Genomic DNA, 26,116 nt, shown 5'->3' with positions numbered 1-26,116 from the left:
GAATTAAGCCTCTCTTACCTTCTTCCTTATGCTTTCCAAGTAATCTGTTTTATTTGTTTGAGGATTCTTATTAGGCTTAAGCTAGAATTAAATAGTTTGAGTGTTTTAAAGTACTGTTTTTAAAGTATTTTTTCCTCTGAGAAAGGTTCTTACAGCTGGCCTATACTTTTCATCCCGAGTAAAAAACTCAACAATCATTTGTTTCTGAATGAGATTTCATGCAACTACTCCCTCCAAATATACAGTCTCCACAGAGACAAGCCAGTATATTCACCTTAATATTTCCAACTAGATCCATTTTAACAGGAGCAAACACTGTAGGGCCAAGTTTGTCTAGAAGAAAAGATTGAAAACATCTTTGAAAAAGCAATTTTTTCAAGTGGAAAATATTTTTTATAGTAGCAATGAATTTAACAGGCCCCCCCCACCCCCCGCCAAACTTTTATTTTTTGCTTTTAAATCATTTTCTAAACATAAGCTTCAAAGGTCCCTGGCACACTGTCATTGCTTTTTTCTACTGCACTGCTCTGAAGTGAGTAACTATAATAAGGGCCTAAGGGCAGGTGAGGATAACCTTATAAGTTTAGAATGCGCACTGTAATCCTTAGGGCTGCACTGTCCAATACGGTAGCCAGTAGATGTGTGGCTCCTGAGCTCTTGCAATGTACCTATTCCAAACTGAAATACGCCGTAAGTATAAATATATACCAGATTTCAAAGACTTAGTACCAAAAAAAGAATGCCAAATATCTCATTAATGATTCTTTTATATTGATTCCATGTTCAGATGATATATTGTATATACCAAGTTAGATAAAATACAATATTAAAATTAGTTTTATCTGTTTTGCTTTACAATTTTAATATGCCTACCAGAAAATTTTAAATTATATATGTAGTCTGAATATTTTTGTTGGATAAGAGCAAGTAAAAAAAGTAACACAAAGGGGTATAGCCAAAAAGCCAAAAGAGAAAATATAATAAAATTCTAAAAAATACTTGACTCATCCAAAAGAAAGGCAGGAACAAAGATAGGTAGCTAAAAAGCTAAAAGAGGAAATAAAACAGAATACAAAAAATAATTGATTAACTGGGCAGAAATCAAGAAAGGAGTAAACAAGGAAGAACACATGAGACAAACAGACAATAAGTAGCAAGATGGTAGAAACAGCAAGATAGCCGGCTTAAATTCATCCAAACAATGTAATTTATTACATTAAGTACAGGAAAAAAACATGATAATTTCAATAAACACAGAAAATACATTTTATAAATTAACTCATTCATGATTGTAAAAAACAACTCAATGTACAAGTCAATTGTATCTATATGCTATTAATAAAAAATTGGAAAATGAAATACTTTTCACGATAGCATAAAAAAACATAAAATTCTAAAATTTATTCCTAACAAAAGATGTGTAAGACCTTTACACGATACAAAACATTGTGAAAATAAAGAAGACCTAAGTAAATGAGAGATACAGCACATTCATGGATTAGAAGACTCAATGTTGTTTAAGATGTCAATTTCCTACTAATTGGTTTACAGATTCAATGTAATCCTAATCAAAATCTCAACAGGCTTTTTAATAGAAACTGAAAAGCTAAAATTTATATGGACATGCAAAGGACCTAGAATTGCCAAAACATCTTGAAAAAGAAGAACAAAACTGGAAGACTTACATTATCTGATTTCAAGCCTTACACAGTAATTAAGATACTGTAATACTACCATGAGGACAAACAACAGATTGTTGAAACAAAAGAGAGTCCAGAAATAGACCCACACTTACAGGGTCAACTGGTTTTCAAAGCACTACCAAGGTAATATAAAAGGGAAAAAAGATGCTTTTTCAACAAATGGTTCTTGAATAACCAGATAAAGGAAAAAAAAAAAAAAGAAGGAATCTCAACCCTTACCTCACACCACATAAAAAACTGATTCCAAGATGGATCACACATGTAAACTTAAAATCAAAAATAAAAAGTGTAGAAGACAACACAGAAAACTATCTTCATGACCTTGGGGATAAGCAAAGATTTTTTAGGATACTGAAAGCACTAACTATAAAAGAAGAAAACATAGATAAATTGGATTTAATGAAAATTAAAAACCCTGCTCTTCAAAAGGCATCATTAAGAAAAGAAATGAACAAGTCATAGTCTGGGGGAAAATATTCATAATGAGTATGTCTACAATGAAACGTTATTCAGAACATACATAGAACTCTTTCAATTCAATAATAAAAAGAAAATTAACCAGCTTTTAAAAATAGGTTAAAGATTTGAACAGACTTCACAATGGAAGAGATAGCAATGGTCGATAACCGTATGAAAAAGTGCTCAACATCATTAGTCATCAGAGAAATACAGATTAAAGCCACAAGATACCACCAAACACTCACAGAAATGGCTAACACCAAAAATACTGACACCACCACGTGCTAGTGAGGATGTGAGGCAACCAGAATACTCATTTATTGCTATTGGAAGTATACAACGGTACAACCACTCTTTATGAAATTACATGCATAAACCCTATGAGTCAGCAATTCCACCCCTAGGTATTTACTCAAAAATGAAAACATGTGCCCACAGACACAAAAACGTTCAGAGCAATTTCACTTATAATAGCCCCAAACAAGAAACTACCCAAATGTTTATCAGTAGGAGAATGAATAAACAAACTGGGGTAGAGTCACTTAATAGAATACTATTAAGCAATAAAAAGCAATGAGCTACTGATACATGTAACAACAAAGGTGAAAACATTATATCAAGAGTATAATGCAAGAGGACGTAACATGATTCCATTTATATGAAACTTTAGAACACGCAAAACTAATCTATGGTGACAGAAATCAGTATGGTTGCCTTGGGCTGGGTGACAGGTTGTGGACTGACTGGCATAGGGAACATTCTGGGGTGATGAAAACATTCTCTGTCTTGATAGAGGTGTGGATTACATAGGTAGATGTATTTGTCAAAACTCACTGAATTATAACAGTTAAGTTCTATGCAAGATATACCTTGATTTAAAAAAGAGATACAGAGTTAAATGGATTATATAGCAAATTTCAACACATTAGCAATTCCTGGTACTACTGGCTCTATAAAAAGTAAATGTAATTTAAACTTAAATAAAGTTATATATATAATTTTTTTAATCTGAAAAAAGTTTTAGCTGGTAAAATGTTTTTTCATAGTATCAACAGATTTGAAGATCTGTTCCTCAACTACTTTCACTTTTGCTCTTAAGTATGATTTCTCGAAAACGGAATTCCTTTTTTTCATTACACAACTCTAAGATCAATATTAATCATAATTAGAAATGAAATGGAAATATGTAATAATGCTTAAGGTCACACAGTTTTAACTATATGTGGCTAGTGATATGAAGAGGTAGATAAGAAGGGTCATCTCAGTGTACACATAGTTCAGCATATTTCTACTACAAAATAACTGCAGTGAAACAGATCTAGAGACTATGAATTTAAGGCAAATCCAGCAATCTTACCTAATACTGGAACCACAGCATAACATGATGCTAAGAATGCTTCTGTGGGAATGCCACTGTCTTCCAGAAGTTCAATGTCACTAAAGCTAAACAATTTGGTGATACAGAGGAGGAAAAGATTGAAAATACGTTAGCATGCTCTGCAGTTCAGAGGCAGTCATGAAAACAGCTGCCCCTCTGTAGGTCAAATCATTTAGCTTCATCTCACAAATACGCCCCAGTGACTGTTCTTCTATTATAACACAGTCTAATAAAATCACTTTCCAAAGATAATCCACCAAAGCAAGCTAAAACTTGTTGACAGAGTATACTCTCACAATCCAATTCCTTCTTATCCACTGCTTCAGGCAAGGTGAACAGTAAAGCAGACGCTTGGTATGCCACATTCTCTATTCTGTTAGGATACGCCATCCCCTGAAAGGAACACCAAGATTGACTTTCCAGAAGGAAAGCTGGTATCCAACTGTCAGTGATTTTAGAGAGTACAGAATACCTGGTGTTCATGGTACTAAAGAAAGTTGGGATGACTTCCTGGCCTTCTTCCCAGTGGGCTTCTGGAGAGCTGCTTGAGGAGTGTGATTCAGACTGTGCCAAGTGGCTGTCATGATTTCCCAGGTTTCCCTCTCCATCTTCCTTTATCATTTCACTTTGGACTGTAAAGCAGGAGATACCTATTACTAACCTTTTATTTATGTATTATAAGGTTAATATATATATATTCATTGTTGAACATTTCTAACACAGAAAAGTATACAGAAAGAAAAATCAGTGAAATACTATACATACACACACAAACAAAACTGTTTAAATACATGTAGATTTTCATCTAGCCTGTTTTCACTGAACAGTATATCATGAATATTTTCATTATCATTCAATACTCTTCAAAACATGGTTTTAATGACCATGTAATATTGAATCATGTTTATGTGGAGGGCATTTACATGGTTTCTAAAATTTCAGTATTATAGAGTTGAACCTCATTATTAGTGTATTCTGTCTTTGCGGATTTGCCTACTTGCTGAAGTTTATTTGTAATACTAAAATCAACGCTCATGGCACTCTTGCAGTCATTTTGGATATGCGCAGAGTGGTGAAAAAATTTGAGTTATCTGACACGCATGTTCCCAGCTGAGGTCGAACAAGGTGACATTCTGCCTTCTTGTTTCACCTTTCATACTGTATGCAAATGTGTTTATTTAGTGCCATTTTTTTTTTTGCATTCTTGTGCATTTTGTTGTTGGTTTTGCTGTTTAAAAGGACCCCCAAGTGTAGTGCTGCCTAGAGTTCCTAAGCACAAGAAGGCTGTGATGTGCCTTATGGAAAAACACGTGTTATATAAGCTTATATAAGATAAGCTTCGTTCAGGCATGAGTTATAGTGCTGTTGGCTGTGGGTTCAATGTTAATGAGTCAACAATATATATAAACAAGGTATCTTTTTTTTTTTTTTCCTTTAGGAGGAGGGACTCGTCTTTTTAATTTTTATTGGAATATAGTTGATTTACAATGTTGTGTTAGTTTCAGGTGTACAGCAAAGTGAATCAGTTATACATATACATCTATCCACTCTTATTTAGATTCTTTTCCCATAGAGGCCATTACAGAGTATTGAGTAGAGTCCCCTGTGCTATACAGTAGGTCCTTATTAGTTACCTATTTTATATATAGTAGTATGTATATGTCAATCCCAATCTTCCAATTTATCCCTCTCCCCAACAAAGTGTCTTTAAACAGAAACACACAAAACAACAATATGTTCTGATCAGTTGATGAAAATGTGAAAAGAGGCTTGCAGGAACCTAACCATGTATTTCCCCTAGGAGCGACGGTTCAGTATTTGCTAATTCAGTGTTTGCAGTGACTTTATAGAACAAAACTACCATGAGTAATGAGAATTAACTGTAATGTCATAAAGGACATCCCTGTCCATATATATTTGTCTTTAAATCTGACTATTCCCTGAGGACAAATTCCTAGAAAAAAATTATTGGGTCAAATAAATAATAGTATTGTTTTAATAGAAATTCTCCTGTCTATTATTTACTCAAGGGATAAGACTTCAGTGATGTATGGATTGCTTGCTGCAGGTTAACAGCTATGAAAATGCATCTTTTCTTCCCCCCACTCACCAGAGGAGATGAGGAGGAAACTTTTTAAAAAATTTTATTTTCAAGCTATTTAATACACACTTATAACACAATTAAAAACTCTAAGATGGTTGTCATGGACTGATCTGAAGTTGGTTTTAGTAGTTAGAGCCAATGAAATTAGTAAATCGAAAAGGGCAGCACTTTCAACTACAGGTTATTACCTAAAATTTGGGGATTTGGCTTGATGAACACAGACACGGCCAGGTGAAAATCTGATGGTGCTTGGTGAATTCGGACATCCTCAGGCCTCACCAGAAACCAGAAGGATGGAAAACTGAACTGCCATAACTCTGCAGACTCTTAAGTCTCACATCATAGTCTATGTTCAATGGACTTTGAAATTCTGAGCAGAAGGCCCTAATACTCATACTCTCTAAAAAGTCAGCACAGACAGCTACAGCTCACTGAAGCCCATGAACATCACAGCTAAGAACAGTGAGTGGGAAACTCCTCTTCATTCTGCCTTTTCAATAGGGGGGTCAGGTGGGATGGCAGAACGTTTTCAAGTGAACTCTGTTATCTTACGAACATCTGCCTCGGGAGCTACCTAGCACGCTGTCTTGAGGTCAATCCCTATCAAGTGTCGCATCATGGATAATGAATCAAAGCCCCATGATCCTTTTATTCAATGGTCTGCCTCACATCTTTTTTGTTTTTACCTGTTATATTATCATCTGTATTTTCTTCACTTGATATGCTGCGATCTGTCTCTGCAGGTTTCAAATATAAGGAGCTCTTCTTTTTCATTAGGATTTCTTCATCATCATTTATTTCCATATTTAAAGATCCATTCTCACAACTGTTTAACTCTGTTTGCCTAAAATTTTTTTAAAAGGAAAAAAGCCAAAAAGTCCAATTATTTGGTCATAAATAGACTGCACAGATAGATCCTATTCTGAGGGATGGGGAAGGGTCCACAACCACAATTACCAACTCCTTTTAACACTGATTAAAAAACAGAATTGTTAAATCAAGCCAAATCTCTCACCCCACCCTCCTGCCTCCAAGGCAGGTATCCTCCTGTGCTGGGAGCAGGCCTGTCTCCAGGCTCAAGTTCAGAGACCAAAGAGCCACTCATGGCTCTTCACGCACCCTCAGCTGACTCAAACTTCCTGCTCCCCACCAGCAACAGGAAATATTCATTGATAGCACTTTGGTTTTCAATCAGCTTTTCTACAGGTACCACATTCAACACTTTTTCTCACTTTCCTCAGCTTCTCCCTGGAAGGTTTTTTCTCTCTCCTCACCTCTCAAATCACTGGCCACTTCCATTTGTTTGCCTAGCAGTTAACTGTCTAGAAGCCACAAGCTGTGGTCAAGGAAGACAAAAAAAACCCAGGGGGACACAATACATCCTGAGGATCCGTTGCTCTTTAGGGTAACATAAAAGGCTATTTAACATGCAAGTGAAATAACTGATTCTGTTAAAGGGACAATCATAACATCTTATTATAAATAACTAGACTCAGCCAAATTAGAACAAAACCATTTTCTTCTAATAAGAATAAAGGGAAAAGGTCCAAGCTACATGTTGACTCCAGGAAAAGCATTTGTTTTTCTAAAAAAATACCATATTTCAACTTGGCAATTAAAAATATAGGAGTAGATTGATGAAATACCTCAAAAGAAAAAAAAATCTACAAAGATGTTCCTAGTAGAAATATTTACATCAGGAGAAAATTATTAACCAAATTGGGGAACAATCCTTGTACTAAAGAACCAAACAACAGTATATAAAGAGATGAAAATATTAAATAATAACTTGAAAGGACAAATACATGGACAATGTCAAAACACAGGAATGCTTATATGAAATAATAACTGAATAAAGACCCTAAATAATAGGAATGCAACTGTGTAAACGTGTACTTTTTTTCAGTAGTTCAGATTTTGATATTACGTTCTTTTTCCAACCTGTAAAGCTACCTAAGATTTTTATTTTTAAACAAAACAAAATAGCACTGTCTTTTCTGATAAAAGCACACTTAAATCAATGCTCGGCTCCTTCACAAGAGAGGAGGTTCCAATACTCAGTACAACAGAGAAATGAAAAGTTATTAGATGTGGTGGGTGAGATCCATATCCTGGGGAAATGCAAACATCTTCCCTAGCAGTCAGTGCTGAATGAAAGATCTGCAGTGCTTCAGGTTCACCTCTGGTATCATCTCAAATGATGAGAAAAACCACCACATGATTTCTTTTCTTTTTTTTTTTAAATTTATTTATTTTAATTTATTTATTAATTTTGGCTGTGTTGGGTCATTGTTGCTGCACATGGGCTTTCTCTAGTTGCGGCGAGCAGGGGCTACTCTTCGTAGCTGTGCACGGGCTTCTCAATGCGGTGGCTTCTCTTGTTATGGAGCACAGGCTCTAGAGCACGTGGGCTTCAGTAGATGCGGCGCGTGGGCTCTAGAGCGCAGGCTCAGTAATTGTGGCGCACGGGCTTAGTTGCTCCACGGCATGTGGGATCTTCCCGGACTAGGGCTCGAACCCGTGTCCCCTGCATTGGCGGGTGGATTCTTAACCACTGCACCAACAGGGAAGTCCACCACATAATTTCTTAAAAAAAAAACCAAGTAATACCAATATCCTTATTTTTATATTTTTAGAAAGAAGAAAAAACAAAAAATGTTACTGTACCTTTCCAATGAATTATGAATTGGTACAATAGGATGTTTCATCTTTAAAAGAAGCAAAGAAAAGAAAATTCACATGTTAAACTCCCAACAGAATATTTTAGAGTTTTATCACATATGAAAGTGGTAAATATGATCATAACACACACTGCCCCACTCAAGAGGAATAATTTTAGGTCTTCCCAAAAGAAAGGAGTCATTGATCCCAACCAGTCTTTAATAGTTATTCAAATAAGGGTACCCAAATTTCTAAGAAAAAGGAAGATGGTCTTTTGAAGGGCCTAATTACCATATTTATACCCTTGGTGGTTAGCTTTCTTGTAATTACTATTACACTCATTAAATATTATTAAATACCAAACTATGATACAGCATTGTATCAAACACTGGAAGCATAAAGGTAAACAGTATGGGGTTCTTGCCCTTAAGGTAATTTCAATATAGAATAAGGCTAAAATAGGGGTATGCATAGAGGAGGAACTCCTAGCCCAACTAAGGGATTCAGGGAAAGAGAGATTAAATTTTGAAGGATGAATAAGAGCTAACCAGGGAAAGACAGGTGAGAAGGGCATTCTTGGTACTGGGAAATGGCCCAAAGAAGCGGGGGAGCTACAAGCAGTTAATATGTTCAAGCCAGGTTATGAAAAAGAAAGAGGTTGGCGATGTGGGAAGGGGCTAAGACGTTTTGACCTTAACCTGTAGGCAATGAGGGAGCCACTAAAAGGTTTAGGTAAAGTGGCCCAATTTACACTGCATGAACAGAAACACCGTAGGCTGCCTGGAAGAGTCGAGCTGAAGGCAACTAGTTAGAAGGCTATCACCAATCTCAGCAAGACTCCCTGGACAAGAAGGCTGGAGAGAAGAAACTAGCTACATCAGAGAGAGACATGTTCAGGTGGTAAAACTGCCAACACTAACTGACTGGATACAAGGGACTAAGGGCATATATAATAGTGGATATAAGGGAAAGTCCACTACAAAAATGTCTTTATCAGTTGCCAAAGAGTGATGGAGAACTTAGCTCAGTATATCACTTTCTTAACTTTTCATCATGCCCTACTGCAGCCAAGCTGACCTGGTCTGTTACCTTGTTGGACTTGAGCATGGCCAGCTGAGGTGATCCTGGGGGAGTGCGATAGAGCAGCTCAGAAGTGAAGGCTGCGTTTGCGATCTGCATGCATTCTTCCAAAGTCTTCAGAAAAGTATTGCAGGTTGATTTCAGCAGAGTTCCCACATCAATTCCCTCCTACAAAACAACCAGAGTGAAGACTCCTTTACCTTGCCAAAAAGGAAAAAGCCCAGTTGTGGAATGTCCTTAGAGGTTTTATCCATCTAATAATGGGTAATAACAATAATCATGTACCCGTCTATTTTGCTGGACAAATATGTGTATCAGTTATAAAAGAAAAAGACTGAGCAAGTCCAACTTATCTATTAATCATACTCAAGCCTTACCCTCAATCTGCCCTTCATGTTCACCCACCACTCCAACCGAAGGCAACGACTTCTCTCAACTCAACAACACTATATGACAGCAGTATGTCAGGTGCTAGGCGCTGAGCCCTTGTGGAGTTTGCAGTCTATAAGGGGTGGCAGACACCAAACAGAATCACATGGACTGAAGGCCAGTGGGATCAATGGAAAAATGTCTCCCACTGTCTGAGTAAAAATGAAGTTCTAGAATGGAAGCATTAGAAACCACAAATCACACATTTTTTGCTTTCAGAATGAGTTTTTGGCTTTCAGTACAGATGAGTCTAAGAGGTTTCAGCAACTGGAATTATTTTGAATATCTAATCATGTTTTTCTCCAAGTTATTTCACTTGCTCAGGTTGTTTTTCCTCTGGATATTGATATTAATAAGTTGTTCAGGAAACTGAGGCTACCCCCTGACTAGAGAGTTTGGTAACCACATCTTAGTGGTATTAAAGTTACCAGATTGGGCCCAAGATGGAGTCACTCATGCTAAGTCTCACATCAGCAAACCAAAAACTTATCCAAGTTTCTATGCTGGGCTCTCCCAGAAAAGGCAGGCCTAGGTCAACCCATCAGTGCTTGCCTGCTCAGTGCAAGTTACTGTACTGACCTGGCTCCAAGACTTCCCTTTGCTCCACATAAGAAAAGTAACCCTGCTTTAACCATTCAGCAAATGCCCAGTATAACTTCCTTGTTCCTGCTCACTTTGGTCCATAAAGATCTCTAGCCTGGTACAGCTCTTCACAGCTCCTTTCTATCTGCTAGACTGGATGCTGCCCGATTTATGAATTGCTAAATAAAGCTAATAAGATCTTTAAATTTTACTCAGTTGAATTTTGTTCTTTAACCATAGCCTCTATATTTTCCTCAATTTTGTTTTTCTAACAAGCTAGATGTTACTGGTCGTGAACCACTATTTTTCAGACACCAATTACAATGTGTGGTTTTTTTCCACACCACCAAGAAATTCTTGGACACCAGCCGGGTGTCTTACAATTCTGACACAATTTACCTGGAAATAGTGTCAGATCTCACAGGTTAAGCGCTCAGTCCTACAAGATTGCTCCCCACTTCAGACACCAATGGCAAGTTCAGGGTGTCACTTGTGCTACTGACTGACCCACTCTAGATTGAAGATTCCAACAACCCCCTCCCTGTGTTTAATTACTTTGCCAGAGCAGCTCACAGAACTAAAAGAAACATTTAACTATTAGATTGCCAGTATATTATAAAAGGATATAACTCAGGAACAGCCAGATGGAAGAGATGCATAGGGCAAGGCATGTGGGAAGAGGCTTGGCGCTTCCATGCTCCCTGAGTATGCCACTCTCCCCAGTCAACACATATTCACCAACTCGGGAGCTCTCCAAACCCCATGCTGTGGGTTATGGAAGCTTCGTTAAATGGGCACGATTGATTAAATCATTGGCCAAGGGTGACTGAAGTCAATGTTCAGTCCCTTTCCCCTCCCAGAAGGTAAGGGGGTAGGAATGAAAGTTCCAACCTTCTAATCACTTGCTTGGGTCTACAGTCAACCAGAGCCTTCATCCTTAGTATTTTCCAATAGTCACCTCATTAACATAACAGAAGACACTTTTATCACCTGGAAATTCCAAGGGTTTTTTTTAGGAGCTCTGTGCCAAAAACTAGACAAAGACCAAACATGTATTTCTTATTATAAATCACAATATCACAACCACAGTTTCATTAGCAAGTTCCCAAGGCACTTACTATAAACACTTCCTAGAATTAAAAATTGCTGTGTTCACTTTTTCCCTTCCCACTAGACCAGGGCTTCTCTACCTTGGCATCACTGGCATTTGGGGCTGGTTTATTGGAGCAGGGGATATAGGGAGAGTGGCTCTCCTATCCATTGCAGATATTAAGCAGCATCCGGCCTCTACCCCTTAGATGCCAACAGCACTCCCCCAGTAGTGACAACCAAAAATGTCTCAGACATTGCCCAGTGTCTCCTGAGGAGCAAAACTGCTCTGGGTTGAGAATCATTGCTCTAGGCTCTAACATCCCAAAAGCAGGACTGAAGTGTTTCAGTACACCTCCCATCTCCCTCCCCCAGCACAGGATCTTGTACACAATAGGCAATTGCTGAATGAGTAAGAGAGACCCCCAAAAAGTGAGGGGGTCAAAAATGAAAGTGAGTTAAACCACCTTTATTAGAAAAACTTAGAGCACATTTATTACTAGTAGCATAGTGATACACTACCTAAGAAAAGTAATTTAAAACCATTAATTATAATCTGCAGATTCTTCATTTTGTGGGCACTGTTTTTCAGATAATTTCTCCAAGAGCAGAGCAGAGACCCCTCTCTGGTTAATGTGAACCATTTAATACATAGCTTAACACCAGACAGATCTTTTAATATATGTTTTAGAATGAGTAAATAACAATTTCATTAATAAATGATAAAAATCGCAATCCTTGCTGATGATGGAGAGAAATAAAGCTGTGTCTCTATCTGTGAAAGCACTAGTCTCTACTCAAGTAGAACATCTATTACAGTGAAATGAAATCCTGTTACAGTCTCATCAGAGCTGACAGATACATATTACTGACACACATGATGCTGTCACCTTAGGAGCCACATGCGTAGTATAGAAATGGCTCTGCTAGACAGCTAAGGCTATATTTTAGAAAGTTATGCAAACTGGGGAGACACATATTTTAGCACATCAGTATTAAAGTTAAAAGTTCCAAAATTATCAATTAATTAATCCTGAATTCATCGCAGGAAGGAAAACTATATGCTTCCATATGCTGAAATGCACACACTTCTTCTCTTTGTTGAAGTCTGTCACTTTTTTTCTTTGAAAAACAGTAAATTCCAAGGTAGGGATTATGTGAGAATAAGTAGCACCTGTAAGCAACATCTGGTGCTACTTGTCATGTGGCTAAGAAGAATGGCATCTTACCTCAGAATTGGACACACCAGTTGCGGTCACTTCTTTTGTTTTATCTACTTGCTGAACAAGAAGATCACAGTAGAGTCTTAGTTCCGACATTTTGGTTTTCAAGTTTTCAGTGTTTTCAGCAAACTCTAAATAACAAAATGATGAAAACGTAATTTAATTCCCAGAATAAATAACTGGTATACTAGTTAGCATACTATACAGATAAGCGAAATATCATCTATGCCTAAAGTCAGATGTTTATAGTATGGGTTACAGATATGACATAATTGAAGTTATGGGAGCAAGAAAAAGAGAAAAAGGAGATTTCTAGTCTTCTGAAGTAATCTACATTATTTCTTGAGCCAACATATTTAATGATCACCAGTACAGGAAGAAGGAGACAGTATACCTCTGATCCACTTGTGTCAGAACTGGGAACAGTCAAGGGTTCAGGGTTTTGGTCTCAGTTCTGCCACAGTTTTCCTATCTGTAAAATGGGGTCACAGCTATCTATCCAGTGCTCAAAACTGGGAAACAGTGTTCTGTAACAGGCAATTACCACTAATAAGACAGCTCGTGAATTCAGAGGACTGGTCCAGCATGCTGCCTGACAAGGCGAACAGCACCCTCTGCACACCTGCTGCTCCTTCATTAGCACGGCACTCCAGCCATCCTGGCGCTGAGGGCTCGGCTACAATCATAACTGCCTCTGCTTTCTTCTCTGTGAAAAAGCTGCACATTACCACCTGATCTGAGTCAGAGCTGACAGTGTCTAGAATTTGCTCTCGACTTAGCATTGAAAAACAACCAACAAATAGGTCATTTTACTGTGTCTACTTGAAGAGTTAAGCACATCTGCCATACGTGTCATGAGAAAGGTCCCCTGAAACACTTGTTCCCAGAGGCCCCTCTCTCCCACCAATCTTTTCATGTGTACATTCGAGGCTGGGGGGCTGGGAAGGCAGAGCTCAGGCAGTAAGCCCTGGCACTCGTGACCCAGGCAAAATAGAAAGTTATGCCATGGTTCTCAAGAGACTTAATGATGTTGAGTTAATGAGCATTAAGCAGCAGCAACCTGACAATTAAGTATCCATCTACCCCAGGAACAGGGAGGGGAAAGCGGGGTGTTACTGCAGGAAATACTCAGATCCAAGGCTTCTCTGGCTCAGCTACTCTTTACCAAAAGTCAGCTTTGTGCCAGGCGAGGTAGCTCATGGTAATCCTTCTAAGATAGGTAATTACCTCTTTTTAAAATATAAGGAAACTGAAGATTAGAGAGGCTAAGTGACCTATGTCAAGGTCACAAAGCCAGTACCCTACAAAGCCATGATTTGAACCCAGTTGTATCTGGCTCCAAAACCTGCATTCTTTCTACTATGACACGCTAAGAAAGAAGAGTCAGGTATAGACTGTTTAAGGTCCACTGAGATATACAGCACTTGCATGATATAAAAAGCTGGCTATGGCTAGGTGGTCAGAAGCAAGATAACAAATATGGGAACCCAGAGATGCCATTAGGTGATTCCAAGGGTTCCCAGTCCAGAGGACAATCAATACTTGCCTTTTTCTTTCTGGGTCCTACTGTCTGTCAGGCAAGCCTTGGCTGACCCCAAGGCTACCAGCCACCGTTGTCTCTCAGCCACACTTCTGGCCTTCAGGTAGAAATATTGTTCCCCAGGGATTATCAGGTCCATGCGTGTGTTATCTACAGAATGAACTGGGAACAAGGCATAGGGAGGTCAGAAACCCAGAAAAGCCCTATCTGGGTAGCCTCCACTCCACCCAAATTCTTGAGATTAACTGGCACGCCAGTCACTGAGAGCTTCTTCCAAGAGAGGATGTCAGCCCTTACTACTTCTCCTTGTTTATTTATCTCTTCCTAGAGGTCTCTGCTAATGGAGAGGGAAAACTGCAATTGGATCCAAGGTCTCACCAGGACTTTGGCCTAAAAAAGAATCACCTAAATCTCCTTAGGATCGTTTGTAAGAGGAGAGAGGAAAAATCTCTCTTCTGGTGTGTGTGTGTAAAGTATGCTGCTCTGCGGCCAAAAAGGCTTGATGCAAACAAGTAAGGATGTGCTCTTTATCTCCTTGGGTTATTGAAAAGCAATCAAGAACACAATATTTTTCCTTTCTACTTTCCTTCACTAGTCTTATCAAAAATGTGAGAATTCCCTTAGAACACTTTAGGAGAAGAAACAAGCAAGCCACACTCTCCTTCACCCCCCGAGCCCCATGCCCCAAATTCCCTTCTAGTCGGTTTCTGAGCCACATCCTCTCAGCATGTCTCAAGATTCTCAAAACCAAGAAGAAAAGGCTATTTGTAGGTCTGTTAGGTGTTTGCTTGTTTAGTTTTGAGCATGATGGTGGTGGTGAGAAGGTGTGTATGTGTCGTGATTTAAACATAGAAGTGTTTGATGTTGCAATAAAAAGACAAATAATCTTAGCAAACTGCCACAAGCCCAAGGTAAGCAGGTGACTAAGGAATGAGTACTAGATGTGTGGTTAATAAGGACATTGCTCTCATTTATTCTGACTACCTCTTAACCAACCTCCTTGTAAAAACTCGCTGCAGTTTTAGGTGTTACTTGTAAGACTTTTTCTGGGACATAACATTATATATCTTTATACTATGGGAGCAGCAGAGAAAGGCACACAGAAGCCAGTGTTTTTATATTCTGGGGGAGAAACAGAAAGAAAAATAAAACCTGCAAGTGTCTTGGCTTCTCACCTTGAATTTCACACACCGCCATCTGGATGCTCCCTTTGCAACCTTTCCAAGCATCTTCAGGAGAATCATAATAAGATAATATTCCCCCACAGAGAAGGAACCACCGAGGCTGCCAACCTGAAAACAGAAGCAAGAGCATGGTCTCAATTACTGCTTCCCAGGACATAGGAATAGGACCTAACAAAGGATGCTGGATTCTAGCTCCAAGGAACTCACATTCTGGGGGAAAATTCTAAGGGAAAGAAATAAGTTAGAAAAGATCTGTATGTTTGATCTCATTTTTGCATAGAAGTCTGGAAGGATCAGCAAAAAATATGGTGATGATTCTCTAGGTAATGGGATTACTTATGATTTTTATTCCTTTTCCCCCCTAATATAGTACTAGTAATCTTTGGTTTTTACTTTTTCTAAGATAAAAGATTATTATTTTCCAAAGATTATTGTTAACATACTTGCTCTCCTCCCCTCTGGTTAAGAAAAATTATTCCAAACCTAGAAATGAGATAAAAGATTATGTTGCCCTTTCAACATCATACGAAGTGCTGTCTAATAAGCCTGCCTAGGGTCATATGTTCCCTAAGGAAAGATAACTTGAACTTACTATTTGGTATTGATCCACTGAAATGGAATAATCTTAAAACATTCAAGGGCTTAACTACTTTTACTTCACAGCATTTCAGGGGACGGACCATATTCAGTGGAAACACACATCTTGTCTACTCCTCTTACACAACCTATGTTCTAGTCAAACCAAACTTACTTGCTGCATGCCTGCCTCAGGGCTTTTGCTCAAATTGGATCTTCTCCCTAAAATGTCATCCCTGACTACCTCTGCACAAGCCTTGTTAGTCTCCTCATCAGATGTATTTTTTCCTTCTCTGAAATGCCATAGCCTTTTAAGGATACATTTCTCTCACTAGACTCTTCTACAGCTCAGACAGCTGGAGTGAAGGTTGGTAGGCGCTTTGCGCAGAGCCCCAAGGGCTGCTCAGGTACATACCTGATGGGCCCTTGGGAATTGATTCACACCAGCTAAATGCGTAAGTCACCAATTGATGTCAAAGTAGTATTGTTAGGGAACCACTAACTGAAACCGCCCACCTTGGCCAGGCAGAATAATAACTGCTTGCATGAGTTATCTCACAACAGGAGGTCTCAATAAGAAACACGGAACTGACCAGCTACCACCAGCTGGCAGAAATCGGGGGGGGGGTCAAGAGGAGGGAGGAGATGCCAGCCATAATATGTCCTGCCGACGTCCCAGAAACCCTGACGCTGGAAACCACCTTGACTGAGAGATGCGTGCGTCACCAGGAATTGGACCAAATATGGGCACAAGCAAGATGACTGGCCAGAGACAACCTGGGAAGCTAACCCCATTCCCATAAAACCTGAGATGTGAGCTACGTGGCAGAGCAGTTCTCCTGGGTTTCCTTTCCCTGCCGCTCTCCCCCTGGGGGGCCCCTTCCCAATAAAGTCTTTTGCTTTGTCAGCATGTGTGTCTCCTCGGACAATTCATTCCCAGGTGTTAGACAAGAGCCCACTCTTGGGCCCTGAAAGGGGTCCCCCTTCTGGTAACAGCATCAATTTATTACGTTATAACAGAAGATTAGTACACTTCCTGGGGCACCCATAGCCTAAGATCATAGTTCAGGGAAACTTACATTTTTAATCAGGAGGCTGAATGGTCAGCACTAAATCTAAGCTCAGGCACAGGAGTTAGGTGGCAGGCAAGATGTTTCACTCATCATTTACTACATCAGGGTCTGCTTTCTAGGAACCAGAACACTCAGGCCTGCTCAGGTACCACATCTCTCACTTCCTTAAACAAAACTGGATAAAAACCAATTCTCAGTATCCACCCTCATACCAGTCACTGAAATATCCTTCCCTAAAAGCCTTCTCAACCAAAGATGAGTAATGTATTCTACAACCATGGCTTATGTTCCTCTTATTCCATCTTATACTGGGGACTTCCCTCCCAGCGATGAACCTAGACCCTTTACTGGACATCAGGAGCCCCATGGCCTTATCTCAACACCCCCACAAGCTGATTACTGGCTAGAAAACCTCTTGAGGTGAACTTGAAAATTTTATTTCAGAAGGTGATGCTTCCTGACCTTGGCTTCAAATTCTATGGAAACACAAACCCGAAGGCTACTATTCTTGGCACAAACATTACAATCCAGGAAATCAAACTGATCATCAGATTGCCTTGTTGAGTAGATAATCAACACTCCTGGAGTCAGATATTATTAGTGATATTTTAGCCCTTTGCAAGAGAGTCATTATTTATACCTTACGCCATCTCCCCTAACTGAAACAGAAGAATCAATTCCTAAGAATCTGAGAAACGGTAAGGGCCTTTGAAATCACCTAGCCCAACCAGCTCATTTTACAGAGAAGGAAACCAATCCCATGTAGATTAAGTGACCTATCTAAGGTCACACAGGAAGTACACAACAGAGTTGGGAAGAAAACTATGTCTTTCTAATACTGTCCCTCCTGGCATAACAACCCCCAAACCCTGACTCCCCACTGCTAGAAAGCTATCCTGGTATAGAACAGTAGCATCTTCTCCCTTACAGCTCAACTCCCATGGTTATGTTTGGTGTGAACACTCTCCAAATCCACCATGACTCTCAAGTAGAGGGAGTTCAGCATACCCTCAATTATCATATTTTATCAAATTTAGGACCCCATCTGTATTAGTCTTGGTTCTCCAAAGAAACAGAACCAATAATATGTATGTATATCTATATATAATTTATCATAAGGAATTGGCTCATGCAATTATAGAGGTTGCAAAATTCCAAGATCTGCAGTCAGCAAGCTAGAGAATCAGGAGAGCCAATTTGTAATTCCAGTCCAAAAGTCATCAGGCTTGAGACCCAAGAAGAGCCAGTGTTTCAGTGAGACTGCGAAAACAGGAAAAGACCAGTATCCCAGCTCAACAATCAAGCAGGAAGAGTTACCCCTTACTCAGCCTTTTTGTTCTATTTAGGTCTTTGACTGACTGGATGAGATCCACTCACATTAGGGAAAGCGATTTACTTTACTCAGTCTATCAGTTCAAATGTTAATCTCATCCAGAAACACCCTCAGACACACCCAGAATGATGTTAGGTCAAATGTCTGGGCACCCCATGGCCCAGGCAAGTTGACACAAAAAATTAACCATCACATACCATTAATTTGAAGATAAACTAAAATATTTGCATGTGATGTGACCGACAAGGCTTAATTTCCAAAATACACAAATAGCTCATACAACTCAATAACAAAAAACAAACAACCCAATCAAAAAATGGGCAGAAGACCTAAACAGTCATTTCTCCAAAGAAGACATACAGATGACCAATAGGCACATGAAAAGATGCTCAACATGGCTAATTATCAGAGAAGTACAAATTAAAACTACCATGAGTTATCACCTCACACCGGTCAGAATGGCCATCATTAAAAAGTCTACAAATAATAAATGCTGGAGAGGGTGTGGAGAAAAGGGAACCCTGCTACACTGATGGTGGGAATGTAAATTGGTGCAGCCACTATGGAAAACAGTATGGAGGTTTCTTAAAAAACTAAAAACAGAGTTACCGTATGATCCAGCAATCCCACTCCTGGGCATATATCTGGAAAAAACTCTAATTCAAAAAGCTACATGCACTCCTATGTTCACAGCAGCACTATTTACAATAGCCAAGACATGGAAGCAACCTAAATGTCCATCGACAGATGAATGGATAAAGAAGATGTGGTGTGTACACACACACACACACACACACACACACACACACTGGAATACTACTCAGCCATAAAAAAGAATGAAAAAATTCCATTTACAGCTACACGGATGGACCTAGAGATTATCATACTAAATGAAGTAAATCAGACAGAGAAAGACAAATATCATATGATATCACTTATGTGTGAAATCTAAAATAAGATACAAATGAACTTACAAAACAGAAACAGACTCACAGACATAGAAAACAAACTTATGGTTATCAAAGGGGAAAGGGGGTGGGGGAGGGATAAATTAGGAGTTTGGGATTAGCAGATGCAAACTACTGTATAGAAAATAGATAAACAACAAGGTCCTAATGTATAGCACAGGGAACTGTATTCAATATCTCTTCTAACAACCTATAATGGAAAAGAATATGAAAAAGAAAAAATATATATATAACTGAATCACTTTGCTGTATACCAGAAACTAACACATTGTAAATCAATTATACTTCAATTGAAAAAAAAACAGGGCTTCCCTGGTGGCACAGTGGTTGAGAATCTGCCTGCCAATACAGGGGACACAGGTTCGAGCCCCGGTCTGGGAGGGTCCCGCATGCCGCGGAGCAACTAGGCCCGTGAGCCACAATTACTGAGCCTGCGCTTCTGGAGCTTGTGCTCTGCAACAAGAGAGGCCGCGACAGTGAGAGGCCCGCGCACTGTGATGAAGAGTGGCCCCCCCCTTGCCGCAACTAGAGAAAGCCCATGCACAGAAACGAAGACCCAACACAGCCAAAAATAAATAAATAAATAAATAAATAAATAAAAATTAAAAAACAAAAAAACCAAAAAATAACCTGCCCATTAAGCAATGACATGATACTCATTCTCAGATGCTTCCTGACTTCAGAGCTGTTGGAATGTGAAAAAAAATGCCTAAAAATTGAAAAAATGTGGTATAAACTAGGTTTATCTTACAGGAATCTGAAAAATGTTAAATAACCCAAACACACACACACACACACACACAAACGCACACAGCACAGCTGCAATATATTTTAAAAGTAGCTTGTAAATGATAAAGGTAACTGAAATAACACCTTCTCTGTAATAGGTTCTGTATTTATCTAGGAAAAGTTATAATGACACTAGAAGAGTTTCAATTATTTTATTCTGTAGTTTGTAACTATAAAAACTATGACCAAGAAAAACTTTTCCTTAAAGCATAAAGTTCCTAGAATTTCAAAAGGCATGTTAAGAGCCCACAGAAGTCTCATTCCCATTATCTGAGATTTAATGGCAGAGCAATGGAGAGTCCAGAGTAATGCAGAGACACACTGCTCTTTCATGATGTACAGTCCTGGGAAGCTCAGATACAGCTCAGGAATGATGGATGAATTGCATGAGAAAAGAGGCATGCATGATGAAGAGGCCATTAATGCACTTCCTGTTTTAAATTAATATGCTGTTACCTTGGTTTGGGTGATGGCTAATTTTATGTATGAACTTGACTGGTCTACCAGATGCTCAGATAGCTGGTAAACCATTATTTCTGAGTGTGTCTGTGAGGGGGTCTCTGGGAGATATTAGCATTTGGATCAGCAGACTGAGTAAAGATTGCCATCACCAATGCGGATGGACATCATCCAATCTAATGAGGGCCTGAGCTGAACAGAAAGGCAGAGGAAGGGTGAATCTCCTCTCTTTGCCTGAGCTGCAACATCCATCTTCTCCTGCCCTGGGACACTGGTGCTCCTCATTCTTGGGCTTTTAGACTCAGACCAGGACTTGAACCATCCACCACCCTCGATTCTCAGGCCTGTAAACTCAGACTGAATTGTGTTACCAGCCTTCCTGGTTCTCCAGCTTGCTGAGAAAAGACTGTAGGACTTCATAATCTCCATAACTGCATGAGCCAAATTCCTATCATAAATCTCCTCATATGTATATATATGGTTCTGTTTCTCTGGAGAACCCTAATACACTTGAAAATGATAAAATATTCAAGGTAACAAAAGAGCAGATGAAAACTGTGGGTCTATACCAGTCTCTGATTCATTCAATTACCATTAGACTATCTTCCTGTCCAACCCTACTCCCTTTTTTTTGCCATCCCTTACTAGAGATGGAAAGTGGTGTCAGCCAAACTCCCTGCTTAGAAGATTAGACAAGAAACTTCCATGAGCAGGGAAAAGTTTTAGCTCATATAAGCTACTGCTGCCATGGATGGGCTAGGGGGATAAAGTATTTAAATGCCAATATCACATATTTTGTATTATCTTGGATTATTTCACTATAGAAGGTACAGTGGACATTTATTTTTGGCAACCCAGCATCCACCTTCCACATTTCTGTTCCTGAAAACCCCCTTCTCCACACTCTATCCATGTAGTTTGGGTTGGGCTGACTAGCCCCAGGGTGGGCCTGTGATTCAGGCTTAAATGGAGCTTCACATCCCCTTTCCTCAATGATATGTTCCAAGACAGGCAAGGGACCCAACCAGAAATAATTCTGGGACTTTTGCTGGGACTGGGGAAAGGTGGAAAGAAATGGAGACTGTCTCTCTTTTTTCTTTGGTCTCAAAGATGTTTACCTGGAGCTGCTGGAAGTCATTTTGCCATCACATGGACCTAAACATGATTTACACATACAAGGAAAGCGGGTGGGAGTATTTGAGGGAGGCAGGGAAAGGAAGCAAATCTAGATGACATTTTTTGAACACTTCGATCAGACTGTGTAATACCTATAGATAAGATACCCTCTGGACTTCTCAGTTACATGGACTAATAGATGTCCATTTTTCACTTCAACCCTGAGTTGGGTTTTTCTGTAATATTTCTAAGGTATCACATGATTATCTCACTAAATGTATAAAAAACATTTGACAGAATCTAATACCCTTTCATAATAAAAACTCTTAACAAACTAGGTATAGAAGGGAACTTCTTCAACCTGATAAAGGCATCTACAAAAAACCCACAGCTAACATCATACTCAATGACAAAAGACTGGATGTATTTCCCCTGGGATCAGGAATAAGATAAAGATGCTTGCTTTCACCACTTCTATTCAACACTGCATTGGAGGTTCTAGCCAGGGCAATTAGACTACAAAAGGCATCCAGATAGGAAGGGAAGAAGCAAATCTACCTCTATTCACAGACATGCTCCTGTATATTAAAAAAAAAAAAAAAAAAGAATCCACTTAAAAAACTATTAGAATAAATGAGTTCAGCAAAGTTGCAAGATATAAGACCAATACACGAGGAAGACCTTCAAGATGGCAAAGGAGTAAGACGTGCAGATCACCTTCCTCCTCACAAATACATCAAAAATACATCTACATGTGGAACAGCTCCTACAGAACACCTACTGAACGCTGGCAGAAGACCTCAGACTTCCCAAAAGGCAAGAAGCTCAGCACGTACCTGGGTAGGGCAAAAAAAAAAAGGAAAAGCAGAGACAAAAGAATAGGCATGGGACCTGCATGTCTGGGAGGGAGCTGTGAAGGAGGAAAACTTTCCACACACTAGGAGGCCCCCACACTGGTGGAGACAAGAGGTGGCGGTGGGGGAGGCTTTGGAGCCACGGAGGAAAGCACAGTAACAGGGGTGCAGAGGGCAAAGCGGAGAGATTCCCGCACAGAGGATCAGTGCCGACCAGCACTCACCAGCCTGAGGCTTGTCTGCTCACCCGCCGGGGCGGCTGGGGGCTGGGAGCTGAGGCTCGGGCTTCGGAGGTCAGACCCCAGGGAGAGGACTGGGGTTGGCTGCGTGAACACAGCCTAAAGGGGGCTGGTGTGCCACAGCTAGCCGTGAGGGAGTCCAGGAAAATGTCTCAAACTGCCTAAGAGGCAAGAGACCATTGTTTCGGGGTGCGCGAGGAGAGGGGATTCAGAGCACCGCCTAAACGAGCTCAAGAGACGGGCGCGAGCCGCGTCTATCTATGTGGACCCCAGAGATGGCCATGAGACGCTAAGGCTGCTGCTGCAGCCACCAAGAAGCCTGTGTGCAAGCACAGGTCACTATCCGCACCTCCCTTCCCGGGAGCCTGTGCAGCCCGCCACTGCCAGGGTCCTGTGACCCAGGTACAACTTCCCCGGGAGAACACACGGCACGTCGCAGGCTGGTGCAACGTCATGCTGCCCTCTACCGCCACAGGGTCGCCCCGCATCCGTACCCTGCCCTCCACCCAGCCTGAGTGAGGCAGAGCCCCCTAATCAGCCGCTCCTTTAACCCCGTCCTGTCTGAGCGAAGAACAGACACACTTAGGAGACCTACACGCAGAGGCAGTTCCAAAACCAAAGCTGAACCCCGGGAGCTGTGCGAACAAAGAAGAGAAAGGGAAATCTCTCCCAGCAGCCTCGGGAGCAGCGTATTAAATCTCCACAATCAACTTGATGTACCCTGCATCTCTGGAATATCTGAATAGACAACGAATCATCCCAAATTGAGGAGGTGGACTTTGGGAGCAACTGTAGACTTTGGGTTTGCTTTCTGCGTCTAATTTGTTTCTGGTTTTATGTTTATCTTAGTTTAGTATTTAGAGCTTATTATCATTAGTAGATGGGTTTATTGATTTGGTTTCTCTCTTCCTCTTTTATATATATATATATATATATATATATATATATATATATATATATATATATGTATTTTTTTTTCTTTTTCTCTTTTTGTGAGTGTGCATGTGCATGCTTCTTTGTGTGATTCTGTCTGTATAGGGTTGCTTTTACCATTTGTCCTAGGGTTCTGTCTGTCCGTTTTCTTTTAGTATAGTTTTTAGCACTTGTTATCACTGGTGGATTTGTTTATTGGTTTGGCTGCTCTCTTCCTTCTTTTTTTTTTTAATTACTTTTTTAAATTTTAATCATTTAAAAAAATTTTTGACTTTAATAACTTTATTTATTTATTTTTCTTTTTTTTTTCTTTTTCTTCTCCCTTTTTTTCTGAGCCATGTGGCTGACAGAGTCTTGGTGCTTTGGCCGGGTGTCAGGCCTGAGCCTCTGAGGTGGGAGAGCCGAGTTCAGGACACTGGTCCACCAGAGACCTCCCGGCCCCTCATAATATCAATCGGCGAAAGCTCTCCCAGAGACCTCCATCTCAACACTAAGACCCAGCTCCACTCAACAACCAGCAATCTCCACTGCAGGACACCCCATGCCAAACAACTAGCAAGACAGGAACACAACCCCACCCATTGGCAGAGAGGCTGCCTAAAATCATACTAAGTTCACAGACACCCAAAAAACACATGACCGGATGCAGTCCTGCCCACCAGAAAGACAAGTACCAGCCTCATCCACCAGAACACAGGCACAAGTCCCACCCACCAGGAAGCCTACACAATGCACTGAAACAACCTTACCCACTGGGGGCAGACACCAAAAACAATGGGAACTACAAACTGCAGCCTGCGAAAAGGAGACCCCAAACATAGTAACTGAAGCAAAATGAGAAGACAGAGAAATACACAGCAGATGAAGGAGCAAGGTGAAAACCCACCAGACCAAATGAAGAGGAAATAGGCAGTCTACCTGAAAAAGAATTAAGAGTAATGAGAGTAAAGATGATCCAAAATCTTGGAAATAGAATGGAGAAAATACAAGAAACGTTTAACAAGGACCTAGAAGAACTAAAGAGCAAACAAAGAATGATGAATGAAACAACATGAAACAACACAATAAATGAAATTAAAAATGCTCTACAAGGAATCAATAACAGAATAACTGAGGCAGAGAACGGATAAGTGACCTGGAAGATAAAATAGTGGAAATAACTACTGCAGAGCAGAATAAAGAAAAAAGAATGAAAAGAATTGAAGACAGTCTCAGAGACCTCTGGGACAACGTTAAATGCACCAGCATTCGAATTATAGGGGCCCCAGAAGAAGAAGAGAAAAAGAAAGGGACTAAGAAAATATTTGAAGAGATTATAGTTGAAAACTTCCCTAATATGGGAAAGGAAATAGTTAATCAAGTCCAGGAAGCACAGAGAGTCCCATACAGGATAAATCCAAGGAGAAACACGCCAAGACACATATTAATCAAACTATCAAAAATTAAATACAAAGAAAACATATTAAAAGCAGCAAGGGAAAAACAACAATAACGTACAAGGGAATCCCCATAAGGTTAACAGCTGATCTTTCAGCAGAAACTCTGCAAGCCACAAGGGAGCGGCAGGACATATTTAAAGTGATGAAAGGCAAAAACCTACAAGCAAGATTACTCTACCCAGCAAGGATCTCATTCAGATTCGATGGAGAAATTAAAATCTTTACAAACAAGCAAAAGCTAATATAATTCAACACTACCAGACCAGCTTTACAATAAATGCTAAAGGAACATCTCTAGGCAGGAAACACAAGGAAAAGACCTACAATAACAAATCCTAAACAATTAAGAAAATGGTAATTGGAACATACATATTGATAATTACCTTAAATGTAAATGGATTAAATGCTGCAACCAAAAGACAGAGACTGGCTGAATGGATACAAAAACAAGACCTGTATATATGCTGTCTACAAGAAACCCACTTCAGACCTAGGGACACATACAGACTGAAAGTGAGGGGATGGAAAAAGATATTCCATGCAAATGGAAATCAAAAGAAAGCTGGAGTAGCAATTCTTATATCAGACAAAATAGACTTTAAAATAATACTATTACAAGAGACAAAGAAGGACACTACATAATGATCAAGGGATCAATCCAAGAAGAAGATATAAGAATTGTAAATATTTATGCACCCAACATAGAAGCACCTCAATACATAGGACAAATGCTAACAGCCATTAAAGAGGAAATCGACAGTAACACACTAATAGAAGGGGACTTTAACAGCCCACTTTCACCCACAGACAGATCATCCAAAATGAAAATAAATAAGGAAACAAGCTTTAAATGACACATTAAACAAGATGAACTTAAGTGATATTTATAGGACATTCCATCCAAA

General features: G+C 39.7%; 1 protein-coding gene across 11 annotated transcripts in view; it reads right to left on the bottom strand.

Annotated features, from left to right (window-relative positions):
* The window catches only part of PLEKHA8 (pleckstrin homology domain containing A8), a 113,112-nt gene that overhangs the window by 35,327 nt on the left and 51,669 nt on the right, over nt 1-26,116 (bottom strand). For 9 of the 11 annotated variants that reach the window (XR_014266418.1, XR_014266419.1, XM_082471937.1 and 6 more), the window contains 9 exons: nt 15,424-15,540; nt 14,255-14,410; nt 12,715-12,839; nt 9,395-9,553; nt 8,312-8,352; nt 6,331-6,488; nt 4,013-4,172; nt 3,520-3,605; nt 275-333 (listed from right to left, as the gene is read on the bottom strand). Coding sequence is in view for 9 of the 11 variants with exons in the window: in XM_082471933.1 (XP_082328059.1) it covers nt 275-333; nt 3,520-3,605; nt 4,013-4,172; nt 6,331-6,488; nt 8,312-8,352; nt 9,395-9,553; nt 12,715-12,839; nt 14,255-14,410; nt 15,424-15,540 (1,061 nt within the window). In the remaining 2 variants the exon portion in view is untranslated. Of the gene's footprint in view, nt 1-274; nt 334-3,519; nt 3,606-4,012; nt 4,173-6,330; nt 6,489-8,311; nt 8,353-9,394; nt 9,554-12,714; nt 12,840-14,254; nt 14,411-15,423; nt 15,541-17,087; nt 17,246-26,116 lie in introns of all 11 variants that reach the window. The other 2 variants (XM_082471939.1, XM_082471940.1) reach the window with 2 other exon arrangements.

The sequence above is a fragment of the Balaenoptera physalus genome, assembly GCF_965194825.1.
Source record: "Balaenoptera physalus genome assembly, chromosome: 8".
In the NCBI taxonomy this organism is placed as follows: domain Eukaryota; kingdom Metazoa; phylum Chordata; class Mammalia; order Artiodactyla; family Balaenopteridae; genus Balaenoptera; species Balaenoptera physalus.
The sequence above is the reverse complement of the archived record's forward strand: the minus strand, read 5'-3'. Positions and strand labels throughout refer to the sequence as shown.